Below are 22,470 nucleotides of genomic sequence, written 5' to 3' on the forward strand. Positions count from 1 at the left end.
ACCATGCAGTTTTTAAATGGGACAGCGGGTGCAGAGAGAGGATGCCCCACTTACTGATACAATAGGAGAGCGGTAAAGGCGGGGGGGGGGGATGTCAGTGCAGGGCTGCTGCATTAGTAACATGTTATACCCTAAATACAGATTTAACATATAACTACAGATGAACTTATCCTTTAAACAATGCCATAGTGCGGGTGTTGAGACTGCTGTCTGACATGCATAGCAAGAGTACCTGAGACCACTAGGCACCATATCCTATCAGACTAAAAGAATAAGTTTACCTTTCTTAACATAATACATCCCCTATTCAGGGTTTAACTTGTTACAAAGTGGTGATCATTCCCAAATTTTTTTTTTTTTTTTTACAAAAGGTGAACTTATTCTTTAAGCATTAGATTTGGATGTGGAAGTGAGATTCTGGCAGATGCAGGATTAATAAAAGCACTATTTTCAGGCTGAAGGCTTCCAGGGTGAATGAAACACCGGTAGAATATGGCTGGTCAGGCAAAAAAATTAATAAAAGACAACCCAAGAACAAACACCCTTTCCTACTTACACACACACAAACTCTAATATGTGATGCACAAGCTTTGACACACATCATTGAGATGAACAAAGTCCAGCTGCTTAAAGGTGAGCTGGCATGACTGTATAGTCTCTGGAGTAGGGTGCATGCCCTGTTGCAGCTGCAGTGATTCAAGTGAACAAGAAGTCGGACTTTTTTCACTTCACATCGAGAGGTGTCAAAAAGCAATTTGATGCAAAGCATAAAACAGACTAACCAAAAAAAAAAACACAGACAATGAATGGGAATGATCACCAGCTGTAAATGTAATTTCATAAATCTAGTATACTGCTTATGATTCTGTGCACACTTTAGTTCGTACATTAAAATTCAAGCATGGCACTGGACCCAGATGTTAATGCAAAGAAAGTTAAGATCATAGAGGGTTATGGGAACAGATTTTTGTTCCAACTAATTGCATTTACCTCTGTTAAAATATCAGCCAACTCAGCGTGGACTTTGGTGCGAAGTGATGTCCGGGCCACATTGATAAGCGTCTCTCTATCCATCTCTTTGGACACCTTGACCTCATCCAAAACTTTAAGTGCTTTAATTTTTGCAGCTTCAAAACCTTCTGTGACGATTCTTGGATGAAGACCCTTAAAAGCAACAATAATCTTTGGGTTAAAAAAAATTTAAAAAAAGTGTACAAGACTAATGTTGTTAAGGCATAAGTGCAACACCTTTCCCAGGACTGCCAATATGTGTAGTAGCTGGTCTACAAGATATTATGAATTATGCTTCTAATAGGCTATTCTTCTGTTAGAAATTATTTCTAGCTCCTGACAAAACAAATAGCTACTGGGAAAAGATCTGACTCAGTACAGTGCATTCATAAAGTATTTAGACCCCCTTCACTTTTTCAATTTTATTGTGTTGCCGCCTGATGCTACAGTTGTACGCATTTTATTTATTTTTACACATTAACCTACACTCAGTACCCCCATAATGACAAAGTAAAAACAGGATTTAAAAAAAAATGTCTGAATTTATTAAAAGGAAAAAAAAACCAAAAAAAAAAAAAAAAAACCACAAAAAACAGAAATATCGCATGTACTTAAGTATTCAGACCCTTTACTCAGTACTTTGGATCGTTGTCATGTTAAAAGATGAACCTGCAGCCCAGTGTGAGGTCCTGAGAGCTGTGCAACAGGTTTTTAATTGAGGATATATTTGCATTTGCTCCATTCAGCTTTCCTCAACCCTGATCAGTCTCCCAGTCCCTGCTGAAAAACACCCCCACAGCATGATTCTGCCACCACTAATGCTTCACTGCTGGGATGGTATTGAGCAGGTGATGGTGCCAGATTTCTTCCAGACATAACATTTAGAACTGAGGCCAAACAGTTCAATCTTGGTTTCATCAGTCCAGGGGATAGTCAAGAGTCCTTCAGGTGCTTTTTTTTTTTAAAACTCCAAGTGGACTTGTGCGTTTTGCACTGAGGAGAGGCTTCTGTCTTACCACTCTGTCATAAAGCTCAGATTGGTGGAGAGCTGCAATGATGGTTGTCCCATCTCCACACATGATCTCTGGAGCTCAATCAGAGTGACCATTGGGTTCTTGGTCAACTCTCTTACTAAGGCCCTTCTGCCCGGACGGCTCCATTTGGCCAGGCAACCAGCTCTTGAAAGAGTCCTGGTTGTGCCAAACTTCCTCCGTTTGAGAATAGAGGCCACTGTGGTGTTGGAAGCCTTCAGTGCAGCAGAAAGGCTTTGTAGCCTTCCCCAGATCAGTGCATTGCAATAATCCTGTCTCTGAGCTCTGCAGGCAGTTCCTTCAACCTCATTGCTTTTGCTCTGATATAAAAAAGTATGCATAGTCAACTGTGAGGCCTTTTATAGAAAGGGGTGTACCTTTCAAATCATGCCCAATCAATTTACCATAGGTGGACTCCAATCAAGGTGTAGAAACATCCCAGCAATGATCAAGAAAAATGCTAGGCACCTGAGCTAAATTTAAAAATACATACAATTATTTAATAAAAACACATTTGCAATCATGTCTAAAATTCACTTTGTCATTATGGGGTTATGAGTGTAGATTAATGAGAATATGCAATATAACAAAATTGAAAAAGTGAGGGGGGCCTGAATACTTTATGAACTGTAGTGGTGCTTTTGAGACACAGAAGTAAAAAGAAACAATTTGAAATTAACGTGAAAGGAACAACACTTGTGTGACAAAACATTGTACCTGTGCAGTTCTGTCTCAAACACACTTCGTAATTTCCAAATTAAAAGTTCTCTAATTAGAATAAACATTTTTCATTATACGTATACCATGCAATACCTCTGATATGTAAAGGTCTGCTTGTTTTAGAAGTTCTCCAATAATCAGAACATTGGAGGTGGTTCCATCTCCAGTAATGTCATCTTGTGCCGTAGCTACTTTAGCTATCAGAGAGGCTGTCGGATGCTGAATTTGCTAAAAATTAAACAGAGAAAGTCACTTAATATAGTTTATTGTAACCGCAACAGTCTATTACAGAAAACTTGTGTAATTTATAACTTTATGCACATGAGCACTTTAATGGGATTTGAGTTTCAGTAATTTTTTTTTCTGTATTTATTGCAGGCTTCGTTTAAGCACAAAGGTCATTTGTGTATTAATTTTTTGATATTACACTAGGTACTTCAAACAGTAGCACATTTAAAGAGGAAACACTGCCTCTCTTTTTCTGGTCACCTGCAAAGTAAAGGCATAATGTGCTAGTATGCATCACATACTAGCACATAATGTGAAACTTACCTGCAAACGAAGCCCTCATCGTCCCTGCTGGAGGCCGCATCCATCTTCGCCCATCTTCTTTGCGGGTCCACGGACCCCGGTTGTGTGACTGGCGGAAACCGCATGACGTCACTCCCGCACGTGCATAGGAGCCGCTGGTCACGGCACAGGGCTCTAAAAAAAACGGCACAGGTGGCCATTCCCTCAGAGTGCATGCGCATTATAGGCTTACCTACATATACAAACAGAGGGAAGCTTACTTCCTCTTTAAAAGTGACAGTGCATAATTTTTTGAGGTTGAGTATTTTGTTTATCTAGTATTTGGATATTTATGGTGCACCAGTCACTGATATTTATATTTGTGATACGGAGCACAGGTAGTTTACTGTATCTAATACAGAAGACAGGGCTAGCCACTGGCGACATCTCTCTCTAAAACGAAAAAATAATGGGTTGAACAATACCTGCCTGTTTTCACTGAACACCAACAGCTGTGAACTGGTACTGTCATCCTTTCCTCTGCACTAGACCTGCTTTCAAGAAATTTTCAAAACAGACTGGAAAATATTCATGCATGATAATGAGCAGCTCCAATTGCCAGAAGTAATGGCTCCAACTTCCTGGCACTGTAGAAATGCCATAATAAATCAACAAAATCTTGAAATTAAGGGCATGGCTCATAATTACCAAGCGGCCTATAGTCACCTTAGCTGAGAATACAGTTCCAGAACAATCTCTCTCACCTAACATACAGCACCCAGTGTGCTGTGCAAAATTAGAAAAATAATTTTTACTTCATCTGGGGGAAGTGCCAGGGAGGCCGATCCAGGACTGGAGCATCCCAATAAGTACGCTCCATTGAGTGACATTGGTGTTACCAGTCAGGGACCAGCACTGCTGGAGATGAGGGACTCTCCTAGCTGCCAGGGGAAGAACTCCTCCAGTGAGAGTGGGGGGGCAGCGAAGGGAAAGGAAAGACAGATTCTGGTGGTAGGGGACTCAATTCTTAGAAGGACAGAGAGGGCAATCTGTAACCAAGACCTGAAGCGCCGAACAGTATGTTGTCTACCGGGCGCTCGGGTTCGGCACATCACGTCATCATGTCTTGTGGACAGATTACTGGGAGGGGCTGGGGAAGACCCGGCTGTCATGGTGCACGTTGGCACCAATGACAAAGTCAGAGGCAGATGGAGTGTCCTAAAGAACGATTTTAGGGACTTAGGAGCTAAATTGAGGAAAAGGACCTCCAAGGTAGTGTTCTCAGGAATACTACCGGTACATCGAGCCACACCAGAGAGGCAGAGGGAGATTAGGGAAGTAAACAAGTGGCTGAAGAGCTGGTGTAGTAAGGAGGGGTTTGGGTTCCTGGAGGACTGGGCCGACTTCTCAGTCGGTAACCGGTACTATAGAAGGGACGGACTGCACCTAAATGAGGAGGGTGCAGATCTGCTGGGAATGAAGATGGCCAAAAAGTTAGAGGGGTTTTTAAACTAGGCGATGGGGGGGGGGGGGAGGGTCCAGAGACAGTGATAGCCAGCGCGGAAGATATTCCAGAGGGTAGTATTGGGGGCATTAGTGGTAGGTTAACCAAAGCACAAAAACACAAGGTGAGTATAGTAGCAAGTCCAAGTTGCAATCTTGAAACACCCAATACGAGGACAATATGCGACCGGTCTAAACTATGTGGCATGTTCACCAATGCCAGGAGCCTGGCGGACAAGATGGGTGAACTAGAGATACTGTTGTACAAGGAGGATTTGGATTTTGTGGGAATTTCAGAGACCTGGTTCAACAGCTCTCATGATTGGCTGGCAAACATTCAAGGGTATACCCTATACCGCAAGGATAGAGAGGGTAAAAAAGGGGGAGGGGTATGCCTATATATCAAGAATAATGTACAAGTGAATGTGAGAGATGACATCACTGAGGGGGCTAGGGAGGAGGTGGAATCTTTATGGGTAGAGCTCCAAAGGGATGAAGCTAAGGGGAAAATAATACTGGGAGTATGCTATAGGCCCCCTAACCTGAGGGAGGAAGTGGAGACGGATCTCCTATCACAAATTGGATTAGCAGCAAGGATGGGAAGTGTTATCATAATGGGGGATTTTAATTATCCAGACATAGACTGGGCGGAGGGAACCGCGCATTCATTTAAGGCTCGCCAGTTCCTTAATGTCTTGCAGGACAATTTTATGGGTCATATGGTAGACGCACCAACTAGAAATAAAACATTACTAGATCTGATTACCAACAATACAGACCTGATAACAGATGTGGAAATACGGGGCAATTTAGGTAACAGCGATCACAGGTCAATTAGTTTCAGTATAAATCACACAAATAGGAGACATGAAGGGAACACAAAGACACTGAATTTCAAAAGAGCCAACTTCCCTAAACTACAAACCTTGCTAAAAGGCATAAATTGGGATAAAATATTAGGAACAAAGAATACGGAGGAGAGATGGGTTTGCTTTAAGAGCATATTAAATAAGGGCATTAGCCAATGTATCCCATTGGGTAATAAATTTAAAAGAGCGAACAAACATCCTGGATGGCTTAACTCCAATGTAAAAATGCATATAAAAGCAAAGGAGAAGGCCTTCAAAAAATACAAGGTTGAGGGATCATCCACAGCATTCAGAATTTATAAAGAATGCAATAAGAAATGTAAGGGTGCAATTAGGATGGCTAAGATAGAACATGAAAGACACATAGCGGAGGAGAGCAAAAAAAATCCCAAGAAATTCTTTAAGTATGTAAACAGTAAAAAAGGGAGGACAGACCATATTGGCCCCATAAAGAATGAGGAAGGACATCTGGTTACAAAGGATGGGGAGATGGCAGAGGTATTGAATTTATTCTTCTCCTCAGTCTTCACGAGTGAATCGGGGGGCTTCAGTAACCAAAACTGCAGTGTTTATCCTCATGACACAACACAGGAAGCACCTACATGGTTAACAGAGGACGGAATTAAAATTAGACTTGAGAAACTTAACATTAATAAATCACCGGGACCAGATGGCTTGCATCCGAGGGTACTTAGGGAACTCAGTCAGGTGATTGCCAGACCGTTGTTCCTAATTTTTACAGTCTATTGACTGGAATGGTACCAGCTGATTGGAGAAAAGCCAATGTAGCACCAATATTTAAAAAGGGCCCAAAAAACATCCCTGGGAATTACAGACCAGTTAGCCTAACATCAATAGTATGTAAACTCTTGGAGGGGATGATAAGGGACTATATACAAGATTTTAGTAATAAGAATGATATCATTAGCAGTAATCAGCATGGATTCATGAAGAATCGTTCTTGCCAAACCAATCTATTAACCTTCTATGAGGAGGTGAGTTGCCATCTAGATAAAGGAAGGCCCGTAGACGTGGTGTATCTGGATTTTGCAAAAGCATTTGACACAGTTCCCCATAAACCTTTACTGTACAAAATAAGGTGCGTTGGCATGGACCATAGGGTGACTACATGGATTGAAAACTGGCTACAAGGGCGTGTTCAGAGGGTGGTGATAAATGGGGAGTACTCAGAATGGTCAGGGGTGGGTAGTGGGGTCCCCCAGGGGTCTGTGCTGGGACCAATCCTATTTAATTTGTTCATAAACGACCTGGAGGATGGGATAAACAGTTCCATCTCTGTATTTGCAGACGATACTTAGCTAAGCAGGGCAATAACTTCTCCGCAGGATGTGGAAATCTTGCAAAAAGACCTAACAAATTAATGGGGTGGGCGACTACATGGCAAATGAGGTTCAATGTAGAAAAATGTAAAATAATGCATTTGGGTGGCAAAAATATGAATGCAATCTATACACTGGGGGGAGAACCTCTGGGGGAATCTAGGATGGAAAAGGACTTGGGGGTCCTAGTGGATGATAGGCTCAGCAATGGCATGCAATGCCAAGCTGCTGCTAATAAAGCAAACAGAATATTGGCATGCATTAAAAGGGGGATCAACTGCAGAGATAAAACGATAATTCTCCCGCTCTACAAGACTCTGGTCCGGCCGCACCTGGAGTATGCTGTCCAGTTCTGGGCACCAGTCCTCAGGAGGGACGTACTGGAAATGGAGCGAGTACAAAGAAGGGCAACAAAGTTAATAAAGGGTCTGGAGGATCTTAGTTATGAGGAAAGGTTGCGAGCACTGAACTTATTCTCTCTGAAGAAGAGACGCTTGAGAGGGGATATGATTTCAATTTACAAATACTGTACTGGTGACCCCACAATAGGGATAAAACTTTTTCGCAGAAGAGAGTTTAATAAGACTCGTGGCCACTCATTACAATTAGAAGAAAAGAGGTTTAACCTTAAACTACGTAGAGGGTTCTTTACTGTAAGAGCGGCAAGGATGTGGAATTCCCTTCCACAGGCGGTGGTCTCAGCGGGGAGCATTGATAGCTTCAAGAAACTATTAGATAATCACCTGAATGACCGCAATATACAGGGATATGTAATGTAATACTGACACATAATCACACACATAGGTTGGACTTGATGGACTTGTGTCTTTTTTCAACCTCACCTACTATGTAACTATGCATCTGTTTGATAAATCAGTGAGTGAAAGGATCAGAGCATCCCTGGGCCCAAAAGCATTTGCAGCCCTTTCTACCCTTCAAAAAAAAAGTGGCGGGCTTTTCAGCATGTGGAGTAAAAATAAAAAAAACTGGGGATTGCAGCTGTGTTGAGAATTAAGCAATCACATCATTCAAACTCATTAAATAGGAGTCCGTACACACCTGCCATCATCTAAAGTGCCTCTGATTAACCTCAAATAAAGCAGCCAAGAGGCCTACAGCAACATTAAAGGAGCTGCAGGAATATCTGGCAAGTACTGGCTGTGTGATACATGTGACAACAATCTCCCGTATTCTTCATATGTCTGGGCTATGGGGTAGAGTGGCCAGATGGAAGCCTTTTCTTACGAAGAAAACAATCCAAGCACGACTAAATTTTGCAAAAACACATTTGAAGTCTCCCAAAAGCATGAGGGAAATGTGTTCTGGTCTGATGAAACCAAGGTTGAACTTTTTGGTCATAATTCCAAAAGATATGTTTGATGCAAAAAAACAACACCGCACATCACCAAAAGAACACCATTCCCACAGTGAGGCATGGTGGTGGCAGCATCATGCTTTGGGGACGTTTTTTCTTCAGCTGGAACAGAGGTCTTAGTCAAGGTAGAGGGAATTATGAACAGTTCCAAATACCAGTCAATATTGGCACAAAAACTTCAGGTTTCTGCTAGAACACTGAATATGAAGAGGAACTTCATCTTTCAGCATGGCAACGACCCAAAGCATACATCCAAATCAACAAAGGAATGGCTTCAACAAAAGATTAAAGTTTTGGAATGGCCCAGCCAGAGCCCAGACCTGAATCCAATTGAAAATCTGTGGGGTGATCTGAAGAGGGCTGTGCATAAGAGATACCCTCATAATCTGACAGATTTGGAGTGTTTTTGCAATGAAGAGTGGGCAAATATTGCCAAGTCAAGATAGGCCACGCTGAGACTCATACCCAAAAAGACTGAGTGCTGTAATAAAATCAAAAGGTGCTTCAACAAAGTATTAGTTTAAGGGTGTGCACACTTATGCAACCATAATATTTATTCTTTCTTACCTCCACCTAAAATATTTCAGTTTGTTTTTCAACTGAGTTGTACAGTTTATAGGTCACATTAAAAAAGGTGGAAAAAGTTCTGAAATGATTTATCTTTGTCTCATTTTTTTACATCACAGAAACCTGACATTTTAACAGGAATGTGTAGACTTTTTATATCCACTGTATGTGGAATGTCAGAAATCTTGTTGACCATAAACAATTCTTTAGTGCTTCGCTGCAACAAACTTACCATTTCATGAAGTAAGACATTTCCATCTTTGGTAAGCTTGATGTCACCAGCTCCAGAGACTAGCCTGAAGAAAGAAAAGAAAAAATCAGCACTACTAAATCAAACTGCATGAAATATCTTAAAAGATAAATGCTTTAACTTACGTGATTGACAAAAAACAAAAACAAAGAAACACTCTCCAAGTAGTTATGTGGAGGGATCCCATTTTTTTTAAACTCCTCCTTAGGACGTACAATCTCAGCCAACATCATAATTTACACGCAATACTATTCTGTGTGCACCATCATGGCTGAAAAACTTACCAATGAAATTTCTAGCCTAAAATGTCCTCACAAAGCAGCTTGTCTTTAAGTTTTGCATTGTTTGTTTTGACTATTCCAATTACTCAAATGGAATACAAGGTAGAAGAGCCTCCAGACATACCACAAACTAAGCCAGCAAGTGCCAATGATGGACAAAAGAAATAAATGGGGATTGAATTCCAAAGGGGGAGGGACCTATGGCTTCCAGCAGGCTGTACAGTATAGATCTGCCAGTAACAGGTGTCTGTGGGATATGAGAAGGGGGTGAGGGGATGGCCTGTGGTCAGTGTGCAGCAACGCTGCTCATTACAGGACCCTGAAGAATGTGGCTATCACATTGGAGGAGTGAACATTATTCCTTTACCTTTTATGAATTTGTTTTTTTTCTACTACATTTGTCAGGTTGCTTTAACTGGCATAATCTGTAAATGGGAGCTCATCCCTTTGATATGTAGATGAATGAAACAGATAAAGTAAAGCTGTCCATAACAAAAATTCTTAGGAAAAGAAGGTTTGTTCGTTTCTCTAATCATTATTGGGTGAAATTGTTTTTGACCGCAGTCATGAGAATTCAAAAGAGGAGGAAGAAGTTTTCTTGAACAAATGAATTTCTAACAGTGTATGTGACTTTTGTTTGGTAAATCCATTTACTTTAAAATTAAAAGTTTAAAGCAGGTACCGTGTGATTGCTGTGGGCCAATCACAGATGCAAAAGTTGCAATGACCTCCATTTAATTCCCCAGGGTCTCTGTTAAAAAAATATATATGCTTGGGTTTCTGAGTAATTTTCTTGTAAAAATCCATTTTTTTTTTTTTGCATGTAGGAGAGGGGTGCTGGAATTCGCCCAGTGGGAAAGTGGTTAAAGCAGAACTAAACCCTCCCATCCTTTACAGCCAAGGCAGCTGCCATCTTAGCCCCTGTGTGATATCCAATTATGGTCCTGCACATATAATCAGCTATAAGTCATTTGATGGCTTTACAATTCAGTTGAGAGAACAATGGTGACAGTTCTTCACGGCATGCTTGGAATATATATATTTTGGGAAACCATTAAATTGGTCGGTTTAATCCTGCTTTAAGGACCAATACACACGGTCCCTCCGTGAAACTGCCATACAGCCAGAGCAATTCACCACTCCGAGCGCTCTGTGTTACCACCGAGCAGTGTGATGCACAATTAATTGCATTGCTCCCTTTTCTGTACTAACTTTATTTGAAGTATACAACATATACACTTAATTCATTGCAATGTCGGGCATCGTGGTGCTCTTCCTGACATTGTAGTGCGATGCGGACCTATGTGCTGCAATAAAATCTTATCGCAGCATGGGCTGTGTTGCAGTGTGAATGGGACACGTAGGAAACAATAGTTTCCAGTGTCCTCCTGTGATGGCAGATGTTTTTTAATGCGATAAAACATCGGTCACTGCATATGGTGTGAATTGGCCCTAAAGCTGAGCACACAAAATCTTGCATGAGTTAACTGTCACTTGTTCTAACTGAATCAAATATAACATTACAAAAACAAGTTGCCAAGTCTAGGGAACCCAATTCTCAGTCTCACTTTAGGGAGTGTTCACACTAGCCTGCAGCCCAAAACGCTGCTACCCATGGAGCGATTTAGTGTGTGGACACCACCGTTTTGAGCTGGAGAGCTCTGTAGCAGGAGGCAGTGTGATGAGCATTTTATCGCATCACAAAGTCTTTTATTTGGTAAACTTTATGCAACAAGCACATAAATCGACACTTTATTCATCGTCACTGCACAGCAGCCTGGTGCACTAGTTGTTCAGTGACATGCTAGGCCTTCCAAAGCAGCGCAATATTATGCCAACATGTTACCTAATATCCCACAGCCCTGGAGCACAGCATTCTGGTGTGAACATGACATACAAAAAAACTAATGCTTTCTGTGTCTGATTGAAGTTACCTACATTTACCCATGAGAAAAAAAATGAAGGCAACTTAGGCCCTATTCATACCTGTGCAAAGCACATGCGAGCGTTTTTTCATGCAACCGCATAGAGAAACCTATTGACATGAATGGGCTGCCCTACATGTGCCAAAGTAGCTCCTGAACTTTCTGCCAATGAGCCTCATGCATTCAGTCATGCGCCAAAACGCACAACGGCAAGTGGGTGTTTGGGGTGTCATTAGGAGATAACGGCGTGATGTGTGATTTTGGGAACACATGCAGAAATGCTGGTTTCTGGACAGGTTCCTGAAACGTGAATGGGGCCTTAGAGATGGTAAAGTGATTGTAAACAGCCACCTTGTAAAACAACCCAGTTTAAAATAGAAATGAAGGGCAAAACATGTTTGTATAGATATATAATAATAAAAAAAAAAAAAAAAAAAAAAGTGTGTGTGTGTTTTTTTTTTTTTATTTTTTATAAGTGATCACATTCCCTCTGTTCTTAGCTGTATAAGAGCTGGGGGGGGGGGGGGGGGGGGGGCGGCGACAACAGGGCACTGATCTTCCCAGTGAATGGCTGTGCAGCGCGGGTGCGTCAGGACAAGTCTGATCATTGGAGGAGAGTACACCAAGTTCCCAGCATAGCTAGAGAACTGACCACTCTGTGCTCTCCTGCTTAGTGTGGCCATGTTTTAAATAGGACAGCTGAGGGACTGCCAGGAACACTGGGGATTTCACACAAAGGAAGCAATACAAAGAACAGGATACGTTCTCATATGCACGGCTAGTAAGTTATAAGGTTTTCAATGGCATAGTTCACACCAGTGCATTCCAATTCCAGAACAAAAAGTGGAACATGCTGCATTTTTTTCTGGACTGTACTGGAACACAGTAAAACGCACCAAAACCACACGGGAACACACGTCATCATTTAAGGTTAAGAAAAAAAAAAAAAAAAAGAAGAAGGAAGAAGGAGGGGGAGATAATGCAATGGACCCCATCAAAAACACACCCAAAACGCACAAGCAGAAAAGCATCCAGACAACATCCGGTCTGCGTTTCCATAGTGTGAAGTGGCCCTTAACCACTTCAGCCCTAGAAGGATTTGCCCCCTCAATGACCAGGCCATTTTTTTGTGATACGGCACTGCGTTACTTTAACTGACAATTGTGTGGTCGTGCGATACTGTACCCAAACAAAATTTACATCCTTTTTTCCCCAATAATCTTTTGGTGTTTTCTTTTGGTGGTATTTGATCACCTCTGCAGTTATTTTTTGTGCTATAAACAAAGAGCGACAATTTTGAAAAAAATAAATATTTTTTTTTTTACTTTTTGCTATAATACATATCCAAAAACAATAAAACAAGTATTCATTAGTTTAGGCCAATATATATTCAACATATCTTTAGGAAAATCGAAATAGGCTTATATTGATTGGTTTGCACAAAGGTTATCGCGTTATCTGCGTTTAGCGGGACTGCAACATGTGGTGGACAAATCTGACCCCAAAAGACATTTTTTTGGGACCAGTGACATTACTACATTGATTAGTGGTATAAAAATGCACCAATTAATGTAAAAATGACACTGGCAGGAAAGGGGTTAACACTAAGGGGCGTTCAAGGGGTTAACTGTGTTCCCTCAGTGTGTTCTAACTGTAGGGGGGGGGGGGGGGGGGGTGAACTGCCAGTGACATGACAGATCACTGGGAGCAGTAGATCTCTGACATGTCACCTGTCAGAATAGGGAAGTGCCTTGTTTACAAAGGCAGTTCCCATTCTGCTTATGTAATAGGCGAACGTGGGTCGCCGGCAGACATCGAGTCCGCCCGACCCGCGGTCACGCTCCCGTAACTGCGCGAGCCAACATACAGGTACAGCGATATGTGCAGGAGAGCCCACTTGCCGCAGTATATCTGCGTGAGCAGGCCGGCAAGTGATTAACCGCTAGCCGACCAGCCACCACAGTTATACTGTGGCAGGCTGGCACGGCTGTGCAAATCGCCGTAGGTATAAGTCGGCTCTTTAAGACACTATTGCAGATGTCAGCTGGGCACCCGCGATCGCTCGTGACAGAACGGGGATGTGCGTGTGTAAACACACAAGTCCCAGTTCTGTCAGGGGAGAGGAGACAGATCGTGTGTTCCTACTAAGTAGGAACAACGATCTGTATCCTTCTGTAATCACTCCCATCCCCCCAGTGTTAGAAAACAGCGAGGGAACACATTTAACTAGAGGTGCACCAAATGGAAATTTTGGTGCCGAAACCTAAAATGAGGGATGCACTAAGCCGAAAACCAAAACAGATACCGAAAATGACAGTTTTTTAAAAATATTTCTATTTTTATATATAATTGTATTATATTCAACTTTTTAATTAATACCATCAATTTAAATGAATACATATTTATTGTTTGCCATTATTGGCACCTTTAGTGCAAGAAAGGTCAAGAAAAATGCAGTCTGCAGTCTCTAACCATCACTTGTATCATGTCTGCAATCTCTTACCTAAACTTAAACACATTGCTAATAGTATTAGCAAAATTTCCATTTGATGCACCTCTAGCAGACATGATACAGGAGATGGTCAGAGACTGCAGACATGATACAGGAGATGGTCAGAGACTGCACACATGATACAGGAGATGGTCAGAGACTGCACACATGATACAGGAGATGGTCAGAGACTGCACACATGATACAGGAGATGGTCAGAGACTGCACACATGATACAGGAGATGGTCAGAGACTGCACACATGATACAGGAGATGGTCAGAGACTGCACACATGATACAGGAGATACAAACAATAGTATAAACACTATATAATTGATAATCAAAAAATAGTCATACACTAAAACAGCGCTAATGTTGAGCAAATAGAAAGAGAATGTGTGGCCAACTACACACAAAAACGTCCATATGAGTAGTGCGGTATAAGTAGTGGTTCAGAGGGTGTTCAACGTAGATCCTAGAGTATGTCACAACACCATCCACCGATCACTCCAACTCCACCAAGTGTGAACACACTCCCCTCAGGGGGTCAAACTCACCAGAGCCAAGTATAATACAAGCCTCCAAAGTAAGAGATATCCTGGGCCACATTAACACAGCACTTCTCCAGGTAATAGGTAGATGAAGGGGCTCCAAAGGAATAAAAACAAAGGAGAGCGCATATAGCGTAATTCCATTTATTAAAGCGGAGTTCCACACCGCGCTGTCTCCTGGGAAACACACAGCTCCCAGGAGAGAGCGGGGACCACTTACGATGCGCAGCGCGACTCGTGCATGCGCAGTAGGGAACCGGGAAGTGAAGCCGCAATGCTTCACTTCCTGATTCCCCCACCTAGGATGGCGGCAGCCGCTGCCGAGAACCGAGCGGGTTCTCGGCGTCGCCTGCCGACATTGCTGGACCCTGGGACAGGTAAGTGGCCATGTATTAAAAGTCAGCAGCTGCAGTATTTGTAGCTGCTGGCTTTTAATATTTTTTTTTTTTGGCGGTGTGGGTGGACCCCCGCTTTAATACTACACACCCATCACATCATAACCCCCCCATTACTATCTACGTACGTTCCGGGTCCGACCACGATGAAGCGAACGCGTCACTTCCGGCGCCGTGTAGGTCACGCACCGACGCGTTTCGTCATATCCTGACTTCAACAGAGGGTGTGACCACACAACAGATACGCCGGGCTTAAATTGTCCCGCCCCACAACTCCGCAGCCAATCATGGCCTCCAGAACATAAACAGATGCACGTCAGCATAACTGCGGAAGAACAATGACGGCTTACAACAGGAGGGGGAGAGGGACAAAAAGGCCCACACTGCACTATTCGTATACATCAGCCATAATAAATTACAGCCATGGATAATACAGGGGATGCGAACAGCTACGAGTAGACCCTCCATATCGTCCCATATCCCAAGCATTCATTCATATACCTTCAAGTTTTGCCATAAAAATATTACAATACAGACACATAGTATTGCATAATCATCAGATATATGTAAAATTATTCTAATATACTACGACAAACATGATGCCTTTAGGTAAATTATTACAGACTCAATCATTAGAGGGCTTCCAAATAATATTATACGCACACAAAATTACATATAAGTTACATATAGAAAATTTTGTCACGAAATAAAAATATATAGAAAAATTCATAGAAAAATTCATCTTAATGTGTAGAATAGACTAGGTTAAAAATTAAAATTACTCAAAATTTAAACAAAAGTTAAAAAATTAAAGATTGGAAGGAGGATTAAAATCAAATAGAAAACACTCGGATAAATCGACCCTATACATAATAATCACTTATATAGCAATTAATGTCTAAATCGACATTTAACCCCTTTGGCGATAAAGTGTCTGCCAGAAAAATCCATTGGGTCTCTCTCTTAGATAGATCCCTAACCAAATTGGAACCCCTCCACAAAGGTTTAAGGTGATCTATGCCCCAAAATTTCAGACCCGAGGGGTCCCGATTATGCATCAATTTAAAATGGAGCGAAACATTATGATCCTTAAAACCTAATTTTATATTGGCTATATGCTCTGCAATTCTAATTTTTAAAAGCCTTTTGGTTCGTCCTATGTACATAAGACCGCATGGACATTGCAGAGCATAAACCACATGGGAAGTGTTGCATGTGATAAATTCCTTGATGGCGAATTCTTTATTGTTAGAAGTTGATGTGAAGCTCTCAAGGGCCCTCAATGGCCTATTCACTTCTTTACAGGCTCGACACTTCCTACAGCAGAAAAAAACATCTCTCTCCCAAAAAGTAGGGGCCTCGCAGGGGGATCTAGCACTTTTTTTTACCATTTTATCAGAAAAACTCATTGTGTTTCTATAGATAAACCCCGGTTTAGGAGGCAATACAGGGTGCAACACTTTATCCATAAGCAGGACATGCCAATGGGTGGAAAAGATGTTTTCTACCTCTCTATATTGAGAGTGGAAGCCTGAAATAAAACTCCACTCTTGGCTATCATTATTCAAGCTGGGGCGGGCTTCCTCCAAAAGAGTCTCTCTGGGTAATAGAGCTACTTCTTGGATCGTAGCATTCAATGCTTCTTCAAAGTAACCTTTCTCAAACCTTTTCTTAATAATTTGGGCTTGTGATATAAAATCCGCTTCATTCGAACAATTCCTTTTTACTCTAGCAAGCTGGCCCTTAGGAATATTTTTGAGCCACAAAGGGTGATGGCCACTGCTGATGGGTAGGTAACTGTTGGAATCAGTAGGCTTGAAATACACCTTTGTCCCCAGGCTATTTCCCTGCCTGAAAATGGTGACATCTAAAAAATGGATTTCACTTTGGCTGTATTCACTAGTCAACTTGATGTTTTTCGTGTTTGAGTTCAATTCACTTAAGAATTCCTGTAAAGAGTCCATGGACCCTTCCCAGATAAAAAAACAGATCATCGATATATCTTTTATATAATAGGAGCAGGGAGCGAGTGACTGAAAAGATCACTTTGTCCTCCCACTCTCCCATGAACAAATTTGCTATACTGGGGGCAAATTTAGCCCCCATAGCAACGCCCCTACATTGGGAATAAAACTGGCCATTATACCAAAAGAAATTATGGCTCAAGCAAAAATCAAGGGCATTCCGTATAAACACTTTTTGATTGTGTGGTAGGTCATCCCGCTGGCTTATAGCCCAGTTCAGGGCTAGGAGGGCATCATCATGTTGAATAATTGAATAAAGGGATGGCACATCTGCCGTTACCAGATAAAGTTCTTGCCTATCTGTTAGGTCAATTTGTTGCAGTATCTGTAAGAGACTCTTGGTATCCCTAAGAAAAGCCCTAGTACATTTGACACTATCTTGTAGAAACCGATCCAGGTACTGACCCATCCGGGACGTGATCGACCCAATCCCGTTAACGATTGGTCTCCCCGGGGGATTCTGCGTATCCTTATGGACGGTATAGATTGTGGGAATTCTACTACTGCTTGGTACGAGATATTTCTTTTCTCGATTTGATAACACACGCCTTGAGTAACCCATATCAACAAGACATCTCAAATTCTTGGTGTATTGTACAGTTGGATCCCCATCTAATTTCACATAGGTATCCCTATCACTCAATATTTCCATAAGCTGGTCATGGTAAAATTCCTTATTTAAAATCACAACCCCTCCCCCCTTGTCAGCGGGTCTAATAACTACATCCTTCCTTTCTTCAAGCATAACCAGTTATACCATCTAACGTTGCGGATTCACATTCTTTTTGGGGACCAGATGTTCCAAATCTCGTATCACTAGTCCCGTGAACACCTCGATTTGCTGATTTGCTCCATTTACAGGATTAAAAAGGGACTTATTCCTAAGTCCACTATCTACAGGAACCGAGGCCATAGCACTTACAGGCTGAGAATTTTTGTTTAAAAAATACTTTTTCATATTGACTTTCCTAATGTATTTATGTATATCAATAAAAACATCAAATTTGTTAATTGGCCTCTTAAGGCCGCACTTCAAGCCCAAATGAAGGATATTGGTTTCTTTACGACTTAAAATGGCATTGCTTAAATTAAAAATACCCCCTAATCCTGCTCTCTCCTTTTTTTTTGGACCCTTCGCCCGGCCCTACATCCCCTTGCTCTTCTCTCCTCTGTCCGGGATACTGGGAATAATCCCTCTCCCACTGTGGTTGTTCTCTCCACTGGGATTCTTGAAAGTACTGCCCTTGCTGTGATCGTGCTGGTGGTCTCCCTCTTAGTTGAGGGTACCCCGGCCTTGTTACTGCCAACCTCTCCCTAAAAAAGGGCCGGGAGACTGGAACCTCTCTCTAACAGCATTATCCCTCAAAGGATCAAACCTGTTAAAAACAGGGACCTGATATTGGGTATTAGGAGGCGCATAATAATTAGCAGGACCTTTCCTACCCCCATTATTTCTCCCATAATCAGTATTATTTCTAGCAGGGGTAGAGGGGTCCCTCGGTAGTCGACTATAGCCTTCTCCCCCTTCTGTTGTCACCAACCCTAGGGGTAGGGTGGGGGGTACAGTGATATAAGTACCTTCTGTTTGTACACCTTCCCTATTTCTTTCAATATTTTCTGGGGTCTTCGCTTGTTGCCACAGATACAGACTCAGATCTAAAATCTCCCAGATCTCTGTGAAATTTTTTGGTTTTCTTCTTCTGTGTATCCTTGTCAACTTTCTCGAGCTTCTTTTTAATCCGAGTGTTAAAATCTATTACTTGCTGCGAGTCCTTTAGGGGTTCAAGTTGCAGTCTCAGATCATTGATCCTAGCCTCTAATAAAGCCATTTTCTTACGCTTCCGTGCAAGCACAAGATCCTGCAGTTTGAACCCCATAGTGGTAAAGAATTCATACCACTCTCATCAACTCAGGGTCATCCAGCCCATCTTGCGGGACTACATCCCACCTTAAACTCCTGACGATAATTTTTTCTTTGATGTATTGTTCAAACGTACAGATGTCCCACCATGTACGGGCCTGTTTCTCTAACACATTCCCTAAGGCAGTTAATTGTCCATTGGTATTAAGTTGTGCAGTGGTCTGCTCATTAACTGCAAAAACATTACTGATGTCAATATTCCTACTGCTGAGAAAAAGTAAAGCATCCATGGCTGCTAAGAAAAATATAAAGATATTGCAGCAAAAAGTGTATAACTAGGCCTATAATACACCCCTCAGCGCCACAGACCCCAACTACTAATTCAAAGCACACAGTATAGGAAATAGCATAATGATAGAATATCCTCCAAAACCCCTAAAGATTAGCACTAAGGGTATGGGTATTAAGCTGCTGTTTAAAAACAGTAAACACAAACAATAGTATAAACACTATATAATTGATAATCAAAAAATAGTTACACTAAAACAGCGCTAATGTTGAGCAAATAGAAAGAGAATGTGTGGCCAACTACACACAAAAACGTCCATATGAGTAGTGCGGTATAAGTAGTGGTTCAGAGGGTGTTCAACGTAGATCCTAGAGTATGTCACAGCGGGCACCATCTACCATACTATGTGTCTGTATTGTAATATTTTTAATGTTTGGCATTATATGTAATGTATTATGGCAAAACTTGAAGGTATATGAATGAATGCTTGGGATATGGGACGATATGGAGGGTCTACTCATAGCTGTCCGCATCCCCTGTATTATCCATGGCTGTAATTTATTATGGCCGATGTATACGAATAGTGCAGTGTGGGCCTTTTTGTCCCTCTCCCCCTGCTGTTGTAAGCCAACATTGTTCTTCCGCAGTTATGCTGACGTGCATTTGTTTACGTTCTGGAGGCCGCGATTGGCTGCGGAGTTGTGGGGCGGGACAATTTAAGCCCGGCGTATCTGTCCTGTGGTCACGCCCTCTGTTGAAGTCAGGATATGACGAAACGCGTCAGAGCGTGACCTATACGATGCCGGAAGTGACGCGTTCGCTTCATCGTGGTCGGACCCGGAACGAGGAAGCGTATTCCGCTCCTTGATTGCCGAGACGGTTACCGGAGGTCCTACGGTGCAGTGCACGGTGATTTTCACTCTCTCTGCTTTTTGACTGCTTATGTCCAGTACGTAGATAGTGATGGGGGGGGGGGTTATGATGTGATGGGTGTGTAGTATTAATAAATGGAATTACGCTATATGCGCTCTCCTTTGTTTTTATTCCTTTGGAGCCCCTCCATCTACCTATTACCTGGAGAAGTGCTGTGTTAATGTGGCCCAGGATATCTCTTACTGGAGGCTTGTATTATACTTAGCTCTGGTGAGTTTGACCCCCTGAGGGGAGTGTGTTCACACTTGGTGGAGTTGGAGTGATTGGTGGATGGTGCCCGCTGTGACATACTCTAGGATCTATGTTGAACACCCTCTGAACCACTACTTATACCGCACTACTCATATGGGCGTTTTTGTGTGTAGTTGGCCACACATTCTCTTTCCATTTGCTCAACATTAGCGCGGTTTTAGTGTATGACTATTTTTTTATTATCAATTATATAGTGTTTATACTATTGTTTGTGTTTACTGTTTTTAAACAGCAGCTTAATACCCATACCCTTAGTGCTAATCTTTAGGGGTTTTGGAGGATATTCTATGATTATGCTATTTCCTATACTGTGTGCTTTGAATTAGTATTTGGGGTCTGTGGCGCTGAAGGGTGTATTATAGGCCTAGTTATACACTTTTTGCTGCAATGATACACGAGATGGTCAGAGACTGCAGACATGATACACGAGATCAATGCAGCCTTACCAGTGCCCATCATATGCAGCCTACCTGTGCCCAGCAGCCTCACCAGTGCCCATCATATGCAGCCTACCTGTGCCCAGCAGCCTCACCAGTGCCCATCATATGCAGCCTACCTGTGCCCAGCAGCCTCACCAGTGCCCATCATATGCAGCCTACCTGTGCCCAGCAGCCTCACCAGTGCCCATCATATGCAGCCTACCTGTGCCCAGCAGCCTCACCAGTGCCCATCATATGCAGCCTACCTGTGCCCAGCAGCCTCACCAGTGCCCATCATATGCAGCCTACCTGTGCCCAGCAGCCTCACCAGTGCCCATCATATGCAGCCTGCCAGGGCCAAGCAGCCTCACCAGTGCCAATCATATGCAGCCTGCTAGTGCCCAGCAGCCTCACCAGTGCCCATCATAAGCAGCCTACCTATGCCCAGCAGCCTAACCAGTGTCAATCATAAGCAGCCTAACCAGTGCCAATCATAAGCAGCCTACCTGTGCCCAGCAGCCTAACCAGTGCCAATCATAAGAAGCTTGCCTGTGCCCTGAAGCCTAACAAGTGCCAATCATATGCAGGCTTACCAGTGGCAATCATATGCAGCCTACCAGTGCCCGGATCGCTGTGTCACGGAGCTGGATTTGAATTGCCCGGGTCGCAATAACAATGCCTCGCCTCCTGTGATCACGTCACACTGATTCAAAGTCCCGGCATTGAATCAGTGTGCCGTCTGTCACAAGAGGCGGGACATTGTTATTACGGCCCGGACAATTCAGCTCTGTGACACACGGAGATCGCGGAGAGGAGGAGGGGGTGGAGGACTGGGCAGCATTGATGATACTCCCGCAATGGGTGGCACACGGGGCAGACCACGCCCCCTGTTTTTTTCCGCCAAATTTAAAAAAACGTTTTCGGCCGATAATTTTCGGCGGCTGAAATTTTGGTGCACCTCTACATTTAACCCCTTGATCGCTCTCTATTGTTAACCCCTTCCCTGCCCGTGACATTTATACAGTAATCAGTGGCTATTTTTAGCTCTGATCGCTATATAAATGTCACTGGTCCCCAAAAAAAGTGTCAGATCTGTCCACTGCAATGTCACAGTCCCAAAAAATAAATAGAAGTTGCAGATCGCTGCCATTACTAGTAAAAAAAAAAAAAAAAAAAAAAAGACAAATCTATCCCCTATTTTGTAGACGCTATAACTTTTGCGCAAATCAATATATGCTTATTGCGATTTTTTTAACCATAAATATGTAGAAGAATATATAACGGCCTAAACTGACGAAGAAATTTGTTTTTTTTTGGATATTATAGCAAAAAGTACAAAATATATGTTTTTTTTCAAAATTGTCGCTCCTTTTTTTGTTTATATTAAAAAATAAAAACAGCAGGGGTGATCAAGTACCACCAAAAGAAAGCTCTATTTGTGGGGAAAAAACAGGACAAACTGTTTGGGTACAGCGTCGCACGACTGCACAATTGTCAGTTAAAACAACACCGTGTCGTATCGCAAAAAATGGCCTGGTCAGGAAGGGGGGTAAATCCTTCCGAGCTGAAGTGGTTAAAGAGGCACTCCAGTATCCTATGTAAAAATTCACAGTCAACTGCTACAAAAACGGCAGCCGACATTTAACCCCTTCCCGCCGACCGAACGCACATATGCGTCCTCGGCTTTCCGGGGTTATACCGGGATGATGCCCGCAGCTGCAGGCATCATCCCGGTACCGTTGTTTTCAGCGGGCGATCGGCTACCCGAATATAACAACCGATGCGGCTAAAAGCCGCTCGGCTGTTATACCGGAGGAGCGGGAGGGGACATCCCCCCCCTCCCGCCGCCTCCCGCCGCTGTTACCGGGCCTCC

General features: G+C 42.6%; 1 protein-coding gene across 1 annotated transcript in view; it reads right to left on the reverse strand.

The window, feature by feature from the left end:
- CCT6A (chaperonin containing TCP1 subunit 6A) overlaps positions 1 to 22,470 on the reverse strand; it is a 47,934-nt gene that overhangs the window by 23,289 nt on the left and 2,175 nt on the right. The window contains exons 2-4 of the mRNA XM_073615072.1: positions 9,159 to 9,222; positions 2,856 to 2,990; positions 991 to 1,164 (exon numbers count right to left, since the gene is read on the reverse strand). Coding sequence (XP_073471173.1) covers positions 991 to 1,164; positions 2,856 to 2,990; positions 9,159 to 9,222 — 373 coding nt within the window. The remainder of the gene's footprint in view (positions 1 to 990; positions 1,165 to 2,855; positions 2,991 to 9,158; positions 9,223 to 22,470) is intronic.

Source organism: Aquarana catesbeiana, linkage group LG02, assembly GCF_042186555.1.
Source record: "Aquarana catesbeiana isolate 2022-GZ linkage group LG02, ASM4218655v1, whole genome shotgun sequence".
Lineage (NCBI taxonomy): Eukaryota > Metazoa > Chordata > Amphibia > Anura > Ranidae > Aquarana > Aquarana catesbeiana.